The sequence below is a fragment of the Colobus angolensis genome, unplaced genomic scaffold, assembly GCF_000951035.1.
Source record: "Colobus angolensis palliatus isolate OR3802 unplaced genomic scaffold, Cang.pa_1.0 Scaffold532, whole genome shotgun sequence".
NCBI classification, from domain to species: Eukaryota; Metazoa; Chordata; class Mammalia; order Primates; family Cercopithecidae; genus Colobus; species Colobus angolensis.
In genome coordinates, this window is record NW_012118844.1 from 214,797 (window position 1) to 224,562 (window position 9,766).

Genomic DNA, 9,766 nt, shown 5'->3' on the forward strand with positions numbered 1-9,766 from the left:
CTGCCAGCCAATGGTAATGGTGGTGATGATGATAATTAATCTTGATGATGATGGTGATGATGATGATGATGATGATGAATGGCATTATTTGAGTGCTTACTCACTTCAGATTTTGGCACATGCGTCACCTACCAAAGAGGCATTTCCTGAACATTCTATTTAAAACATCAACTCCCATCACTCTCTAGACCCATATCCTGCTTTGTCTTCCCAGCAATTATTACTTCCAGACACTCACTAATTCTCTTTATTCATTTGTTTGTGTTTATTGTTCCCATCTTCCCCTAGAATGTAAATGTGATGGGTATAACAACTTTGTTTAGTCCACTGTTGTACCCCCAAGGTCTTGAAGAATATCTGGCCTATAGTAGACCTTCAATAAAAATGTGTCAATTAATAAATGACCTTGCTTACTTACATCCATGTGACCCTTGAGCCTGTGCTCTTATTCATCAAGATCTAACAAAAATCAACTGGTGCAATTCAAGGCTTCTGTACAAGGATTCTGCCCTGGGAGATTTCTTCTCAAGCATTAGGATCCCTTTGTTTCCTTCATTTTAAAACAAGGAAACACCCAGGCTCTATTTTACATCAGCATCCTGAGAAATAGTACTGTTGCATATGCTGTCCCCTTCCAAAGCTGCAGTTAAAGCTTCAGTTTTCTTTGACAGCAGTTTTGGGACTCCCACAAACTCCTTCACAGATGACCACAACATCACACATTGATACCTCTTTCCAAAAAGAAAACCAAGTGCTACAGCACACAAGATCAGACTCACCAAAATACTCGCACAGCTCTCAGTCTGGACAACCTCCAGGCTACTGATTGCTAACTCCTACCACTAAACTTCACCTTGAGAAGGTGACAGGTTTCCTCTAGCTCCTGTAGAATTCTCTCTGAAAGCAGGCACCATCATAAGCAACAGGCAAGAGGAACCATCTCACCCTTGCATACTGGTAAGATGACGCCCTTTATTATAGGAATCCAAGGGTAACAAGAGTCAAGGGACTTGATTGCCAAGGAAAAGCACCTTCTTCCAGTTGCCAAGGAAATCAGATATGGCAATGTCATACTCTTTGGCAAAATGCTTTTAAGAACTCCATTCTGACATCCATTTGAACACAGCAACAAAGAAGTTAATGCTCAAAAGCAAAGAGCAAACACATCAATTTATCCAGTATCGAAAATATGACGAGAAGCCATCAGATGGAAGCATCCATTTTCAACAAGAAATACATGCTGAATACAGGAGCACAAGAAGCATTTTTGTTTTGTTTTGGTGAGACAGTGTCGCTCTGTCGCCCAGGCTGGAGTACAGTAACATGATCATGGCTCACTGCAGCCTCGACCTCCTGGGCTCAAGCAATCCTCCTACCTCAGCCTGTGAGTAGCTGGGACTACATGAGCATGCCACCATGCCTAGCTAAATTTATTTTTTGTAGAGACGGAGGTCTCACCATGTTGCATAGGCTGGTCTTGAACTCCTAGCCTCAAGCAATCCTCACATTTTAGTCTCTCAAAGTGCTAGGATTACAGATGTGGGCCACCACATCTGGCCCATAAGAAGCATTTTGGTAGCAACTTTTTTGTCATTGTTCTTCAGAAATACATACTTTGAATAGTCATCCTAGTGGCTCTACTCTGTCTATCCTTTCTAACCTGGCCACTTATCTCTGTTTAACTTTATTTAAAGCATCAAGGGAATGACGACTCTCAGGGACCTGTCCATGGTTATTATGTTATTTTGTTTAAACGAATTTATAGTTTTGTTAAAATATTCTTTGTTTTGTGAACAAATTAATCATCCTTAACTGTATTTTAAAAAGATTCTAAGTAATTTTATTAGCACAACCCTAAACAGGAAAATCACAAACCAACCCTATTGAATTGCACTATTGTTTAGTTATTCAAGGGATTTATACAGTGATTTATAAAGATGAGATAGATAAGCATTTTACTTTCAAAGGAAGTAAAGCCTTCCCAGCCTATAACTCTGTTTTGATGTTTCTAGAACATATGTCTACAGGCTAAGACTCACTGCTATTATTACTGAACTTTTTTCTCATATTATTACTTTATGTATATTGAAAGGTTTTCTTTTGTAGCACACCATACAAACATACTTTTTTTTCTTGAAGGCTAGATAATTTCACCAAAATGGTAAAGAATTAATATTTATAAAATGAAATTATATCCAATGATACCAAACCAATGGGGTTAGCAAATTTCAAAATTTTTATTTTTAAAACACAAAGATGTACAAACCAAATTATGGTCTAAAGGGCATAGCAAAATTATCTAGAGATGGATTGAGCTCTGTGAACAATTAGAAACAATACTGAAAGCTGCTCATTTATGTCTCTCCTGTCATCACCTCGTCTGGGTCTTTCAATGATGGACTGGGAAATGTAGAGAAAAAAAAAAAAAAAAGCAGGGTTTTCAATATGGTTTTTCTTTTGGAAACAATAAAAACATTAAACTTTATGTATATAAGTGTCTGTGTACCGAATGGTAGTCCTTTCATGAAATTCCAGCTTGGGTTTTGTCTGAGTGGGGAAGTGGGGAGGGAGTCTGTGAATACCCCCAGAGTCATTTAAAATATATAGTATTAGCTAATTGATGACAGGACTAAAAACAATAGTAAGTAGGCAGCCTGGCTGTGAGCCAGGAACAAGGCTTTATGGTGAAAACGAGTTTACATTAGAGGCCTGTTTTTCCCCTTTCCTTATATGAAATGAACAGCTGTAATTGAAAAGCAAGGAGCTCTATGGTTTATAGAAATAGGTGTTGTGAAGAGCCTTGGCCGTCTAATTTTCTTCCTATTGCAGGGCAGGCTTCCATTGTCTGTTTTTTAGAGCTAATTTCTTTTCTGATCAAAAGGCCCACGTCGTTGAAAAGGTAGTAATGACTATTCATTTGGCTGAAGCCTCCATTCTCCAGACTGCAAGCTTTATTTAGAAATGGCTATTTCTTTCTAAAAGGAAAAGCTCATTTATGTCCTCTATAATGTCAATTAAAGTAGAATATATTTTAATTATTTATCCTGAGGAGAAACCTTTTAGGAACTTAATTTAGTATGCCTATGTTATGCAGACACTACAATATGTGAATGTGGAATGATATCTAGACACATGGGTTTTATTTTATTTTACCACTAATGAATAGTTTATTTGCAACTAATTAACAAGTTAAATCGGCACAATTAGTGTCGGATTTCTTTAATAATATAACTCATAAAGGGATAGCCATTGGAACTAGAAAATAAGGTTGGTTGTTGGCTTTGTAAAGAAACCATTCCACAAAAGGGACAGTTTTTTCCCATTAGAAAGGGTTATTGGGACGTTCTTCCCGTTGCTTTTTCAAATGAAAGCTGAGCTGTGCTGCAGGAGGAAATATGTTCAGAAACAAGGGGAGATGGTGTTAATTACACAAACATCACATTAGCAAAGCCCGGACGTCCTAACTCGGCGATGCTTTTCGGAGAAATGGAATTGGGATGACGGCGGCCTAGACGCCAAAACGCCAGCACGGCCAGACCTCTCGACAGATCTCGTTTTCTCGCGCCGTCTGGCCGCCAGCCCGCGGGGAAACGGGTCTGCCTGAGGATAGGCATCCTCCCTCCATACCTGGCAAGCAGCAAGCGGCACGCTAGCTGTTCCTGGGCCGCGTCCCCACTCTGTCGCGAGCAGCGGCCCCAGAGCCTCCCTTTTAGGCCACTCAGACGGCAACGCCGGGACGCTGGACCGCCAGGGCTCCAGGCACGCGGGCGCTTCCCCGTCCGCCTCTCCGCTAGCTGGACTCTACGCTGCCGTGGGAAAGCGAGCGCACACAGGGGAATGAGCGTGGCCCCTGCGGGTCGTGGCGTAGAGACCCCGTTCACACCAGGTCCTTGTCCAAGATGCTGCGCTTCTCGCGAGGCCCGATTTCTCCATAGATCGACTAGCGGGATGGGGTAGCATCAGGCGGAAATTTCTTTCTCTCCGAATCCGGAGTCCTCTTGAGACTTTCCCAAGCCATTGCCACTATCTGATACGGAATGGGAAAGTGCAGGGTCTCCGTCCCGTACTTGGTGCACAACTCAGCACATAGTAGGTGGATGACAAAGGTTAGTGAAATGGAAAAAAATGAGGGCCGAGAAGAGATGAAAGGAGAACAGCAATTCTGCGCACCAAATTCCACGGCTTTCCATTCTCTTAAAAGAAAATGATAAATAAAAAGAAAAGCAGAGAAATAAAAGAGAGGGGAAAAGGAACTGCTGAGTGCTGCCTTCGAATTTAAAATTTTCTCCAGGAAGCTCTACCCAACCCCCAACCCTGCCATCCTGCGCCCCCTGTGGTTGGGGCGATAGCTTTGCTTGGTCATACTGGAAGTGCCTGGAGGTTCACTGATTTTCCAGGCACCCTTTCCCAAGAAGCGCTACCTTGCCTGGTGGACATGAGTGGAATTGTGGAGACGTGGAAAAACTCAAACAGCATTGCATACCGATAACGATTTTAAGATTGCTTTATCGGCCCCGGCTTCCTGCAGGTCACCTCGCCTCTGTACAGGTGAGCGCTGTGCCTCTGCAGCCACAGAAGGAACTGGAAAGGGCAAAAGGCCCAGTGGGAGGGCAGGCCTAGCCGTAGGGGGCCGAGTTCCCGGAGTTGCTCCGCAGGGGTGGGGGTTTGGCAGTCTGCTGAGCTGAGCGCGTGAGGAGAGTTGTGGGTTTAGGCAAAGACGGATGTGGGAGGTGGGTGAGAAGCAAAGAGGCTGACAGCGATGGCTCAGCAAAGCCCGCTGGAAATGAGACCCCAGTGCGTGGGCAGAGCCTTCCTTCCTCCGGGAAAATGGCAACATTCGGGTGGTGAGGTCAGCTAGTGAAAGCAGAAGGCAAAGGTTGTCAAATTCCTTGTAGTTGCTGCGCACATAGGGAAAAGAGAGCTAGTGATTAACACCTGAATACTCTGTGGGTGGAAGGAAACTGAACGCCAACGTGTGGGCCGAGGGGACTCCCAGTGTATTTTCCAAGAACAGTTCAGCTAACCAAGTGAATAGAATGCGGAAACTTTTTTAAAAGTATCCCCGCACCCTCCCAAAAAAGAGCAACACCAAACTACGATAGAATACAGTTGCACAGCCCGCAGGAGACTTTATGGTACCTGGAGGACCTTGTTGTCTCACACCTCGCAGCTCCTAGCAACCTTTCTTTAGAGACCATCAACTAAGTTATTACAATCTGCACCCACCAGCCTAGGGTCTTCAGCTCCTTTTGTGACCTGTAAGAAAGAGTACTTTCGCTGGAGACAGTGCTACGGGCTGGCGGATTGGGGGTGGGGTTCCTACTGAATGCTTCAGGAACTGGAAGGTGCTGTCTCTACCACCCTGTTGAAATGATGGTGACCTTTCCGACCTTTTTTTTTTTTAACAAGGGATGGTTCTACAGTAGCCCTAAGCCTATGGTTTTTTTTATCAAGGCTCTCAATCAGTGGCATAAATACACAATCTTGGCTAGAAGCCAGAGTAAACAGACAAGGGGTGTTCTCAAGGGAAAAAATAGAAATGACTGCTTTAAGAGACGCAAACTGTTGCGAGTTTGCTTTTGGTTTTGTTTGTCTGTTGAAAATCAAAGCGTCTCCGAGAGTCTCCAGGATAAGTTGTTCTCACTTCCTAAAAGCCAGACCCCGAGCTGGGCTTGGCTACACTTGAGAAACCTGAAAGGCGAACGCTAGGCCACAGTCGGAGGGCAACCTTTGCTGACCCTATTGTCAGGCCTCAGCGGGCCCAGGCGAGCCCAAATACCGCCCACCCCACCCCACTCTCCAACTCTCCATCCCCCAAACGGCACAGACACACATCGGTCCCAAACCACCCAGCACGCAGAGGACACCTCTTCTTTCTTCTTTCTTCTTCTTCTTTTTTTTTTTTTTTTTTGAGACGGAGTCTCTCCTTCTTGTCGCCCAGGCTGGAACGCAGTGGCAATCTCGGCTCACTGCAACCTCCGCCTCCCGGGTTCAAGGGATTCTCCTGCCTCAGCCTCCATTCTCCTGCCTCAGCCTCCTGAGTAGCTGGGATTACAGGCGCTCGCCACCACGCCAGGCTAATTTTTGTACTTTTAGTGGAGACGGGGTTTCGCCATGTAGGCCAGTCTGGTCTCGAGCTCCTGACCTCAGGTAATCCTCCCGCCTCGGTCTCCCAAAGTGCTGGGATTACAGGCGTGAGCCACCGCGCCCGGTCGAGGGCACCTCTTCTAATAAGTTGGGTCCCAATCACGCCAGGGACCTCCAAAAAGGTCCCCTATGAGCAGTTACTGAAGAGGAATCAATGCAGACACCTCCGCGCAGCCATGGGACAGCTCCTTTCCTGCTCTTTCTACCAGTAGCTCTAAGGCACAGTTGTTGAGTGTTCTTTGCAGATATAAGGCACTTGGGACACACCTGACGTCGGCCAAGCCTAGAAACAGGAAGAAGGCAGAGCAGGGTGCCCTATGTACCCAAAGCCCACTGGCCCAGTCACGCTAGACTCTTGGTCCCGGAGTTTTGCTATAACCCGCCCTCTAAGGATAGGCATCACATTTGCTCCGCCGCAAAGCCGCTTGGTCTCTTTCGAAGGTTGGGGCGACCTCCAAGCCCCGGAGGGCGAAACGACAAGAGGCTACGCTGGGTGAAGTTTCCAACGGAAGCCAACAAACGGCGCTATTGTCGCGCCCTGGGTTCTGGGAGCCCCAGGGCTGGCTCCAGTCGGAGGGAGCGGGAGCTCTCTAGGGAGGGCGGGGGAATGGGGAGGGGGCCTTGGTGGGGTTCCCAGCCCCAGATCCGGAGCTCTGTGAGCCGCCCAAGGGCACTTGGAGGCTGGAGAGGGCGAGAGAGCTGCTGAGCGCGCTCTCTTCTCCTGAAGAGGTTGAAGGATCGGTCCTGGTTCCCGCTGCGTTCCTCTGCTTTCCTCGCTGGGTGCAGGGTGCGCATTGGAGACACTGGAGTTGGGGCTCCGCCAGCTGCCTTGCCTTCCCGCAGCCCCGGCCGGAACCGAGGCCTCCTGCGCTGTGGTACCTGTCGCAACAACCTCTCCCGATCCTCAGCGAAGGTTGCGCCGCTGGGCTGGTGCCTAAGCCTGCGCTGCAGGTGGGCTAAGAACTGATTTATTTCCAGCCTTCCCTCATCTCCCCACGCCCGCAATGGTAACCTTGCTTGTCTATTGAAATAATAATTTGTATTTAGAAAGCGTCCTCCCAAGAGTTTCCAAGGAAATCTGGCGTGGCTCTTACTTGAGAATGTGCAGATCACCCCAGAACCACCAGATACGGAGATTTTATGTATCTATCCCCGCCCCCCGAGAGGGAGCTGGCCTCAGCGAGAAGTCGGGAGAATTGGGAGAGTGTGCCTGGTCCTGGCAAAAGACTGCTGTAAATCTGGCAGGAGGATGTAGGGCAAAAATGAGCTCACCTAAGCCTCGTGCTAAGTGTGATCAAATGTCAGACAGCTGGGAGCAGTGACTAGTTTCCCCTGGTAATTTGCTGCGGGGAGGGTATCGGCCCAGCACCGTATCCCCTGCCTTGGGAAATATGCAGCCCAGGCGCTGTCACTGCAACGTTTACTTGGGTCCTAAAACTTGGAAAGAAACCTGACATCTGTCAAGCTACTAGACGCCAGGCCGCGCGCCGGTTGGGTAGTTTCCTAAAACGCGCTTCACTTAGCAACAGCCTCCGGGGCCCAGAAAAGCCCAGAGAGGGCATGCGGGGAAGACGGCAGGAGGGCAGGGATATTGCACATTGGCTTCTGTAGGAGAGGATGGATTTGCCTAAGAAAGTTTGACCTTGTCGGCCACTTCGCCAAGAAAACAGGTGCAGGTAGGGATTGCCTAATCATTATGTTTTCTGAGACGTACTTTTCAACCCATGTTCGCTAAGCGCGCGCGCGCGCGCTCCCACACACACACACACACACTATATCCACATACAGAAACCTTCCAGAGAGTTTACTTAAATTTAAAACCCTAAATCCGTATGCCCATCCAGTTGATCGCAGCCCTTGGCTGCGGAATACTCAGATCAGGTGGAACGCAAACTTAAGGGGCAAGTTTCCAGACCCCAAACTTCCGGGAGATGATGCCGGCTCGGAGCCGGGATTCTTTTGCCTGCGGTCCGCCTGGCCGAGAGGGGGCTGGCCTGCTCTGCGCCTCCACTCCCCCCCGACCCCACTAACAGGCCGAGGAGGCGTACGTTTTAATTCGTGGGGGAGAGAAAGGCGGAAGAGCCCAGCGTGCAGAAGTCCGGGGATCGCCTGGTCTTGCATTAACGCTAAGAAGCTAGAAACCTGGGATTCCCCCCGTACCCCCCAACCACTTAAGATTATGCTTTCCGTTTAGTTCCCCACCTTTCCACGCGACTGGGGATGGTGGGGGAGCGAGACCCCACACCGTATGGACACCTTATTTTAGTTTCTGCCAAATCTGCCGGGATGGCTTCTCATTCCCACTCGCTACCTCGGGCTGCTCGGAGAGTTTCAAACGCTGTGCCACTCGCTTCAGCTGGCGGTGGCGATTATCGGAGTTTCCTCTCCCCGCAGCCAGAGTTCCCGCGCCGCTTGTCTTTGGCAGATAACCCAACAAGCAAGTGAATGTCCCGCTCCGAATCTCAGGAAGTCTCTAAAACAATAAAAGAGATGGACGGAATCCGTTAGCAGAGCCTGCTCCCGGGGGAGGCGGCGCGGCTGCGCGCCCAGAGTAGCGCTCAGCGGTCCGGGCAGGTGCGGGGGCAGTGGAGGGGGCCCGGCGGTTCGCCCGGAGGACGGCCTCGGCCCCGCTCGGGCCAACGTCGCCCCCCCCTCCAAGAAACTTTTCTTTCACTCTGAGAGGCTCCGTGTTGCCATGAAAACGGATTTTCCAAGGGGCCCGACCCTCCCCCTCAGGGGCATCGGACTGGAAAAACCGAAATGGCCAGAGAGCAGAGACAAAAAGGGGCCGCTAAGCGGGGGCCAGGAGCGAGAGAGCTGAGGCCAGTTCACCCCCTACGTCCCACACATACTCTCCACACCACCTTGTGCGAGCGCCTCCGCCAGGCTCAGGAGACGGGCGACTGACTGCTTGCCCGCCCTCCCGGGAGCAAACCCCCAAGAGCCTCACAGCCGGGTGCACCCTGCAGTCCTGAAGCCTGTCTCCCATGCCCGGGCCCCTGACCCACGCTCCGTCCTGGACGCACTGGCCCTCCTAGAGGAAGGTCTGGACAACCAGCGGCCAGTTTCAGGGAGAGCTTCTTGGAGACGCAGCCAGGAGCACTTCCAATGAGCCTGGAGTCCCTAAGCCGGCCTGGGTAGCTGGTGGTGCCCTGTGTTCCTAGCGCTGGCAGCAGAAGCGGCCAGAAAACCTCGGTGCAGACAACGGGAAGCTTTGCAGGCTGGCCAGGGGATGGGGCGCCGGTCGGCCTTGACAGGGTTGCAAAGTTGTTTTCTAAATTCCGAAGGCGCCCCTCTGCCCCCTCCCCCCAATCTGCTCGCGTGCCCCCTCCCCCCGTCCCCCTTCACCTCCTCAGGTTTCGTTCTTTCAAACTTTTTGAAACCCTAATTGGTGGCCTCTGAGTGGGTCTCGTGGACTCCCGCCTCCTAAGTAACTCTTACCACGTCACTAGGCCAAAGAGGGGAGTGGGGTGAACGAAAGGGCTCCCCGAACTTTTTTTTTTCCAGCCAGGCCGAACGGGGGCTCGGTAATGATTGGCCAGGGCGCATCACTGCGCACCTGTCAATCACGGGTCCTCCGGGCGGCGAGGGGCGGACCAAACCCCAACCCCGGGGGATC

At 49.9% G+C, this 9,766-nt stretch overlaps 1 protein-coding gene across 1 annotated transcript in view; it reads left to right on the top strand.

The window, feature by feature from the left end:
* Nucleotides 1-4,759: 4,759 nt before the first annotated feature.
* Nucleotides 4,760-9,766, top strand: part of SOX3 (SRY (sex determining region Y)-box 3) — a gene marked incomplete at its 3' end in the record, with an annotated part of 6,244 nt that continues 1,237 nt past the window's right edge. The window contains exons 1-4 of the mRNA XM_011961042.1: nt 4,760-4,849; nt 6,875-7,098; nt 7,759-7,823; nt 8,342-8,588. Coding sequence (XP_011816432.1) covers nt 4,760-4,849; nt 6,875-7,098; nt 7,759-7,823; nt 8,342-8,588 — 626 coding nt within the window. The remainder of the gene's footprint in view (nt 4,850-6,874; nt 7,099-7,758; nt 7,824-8,341; nt 8,589-9,766) is intronic.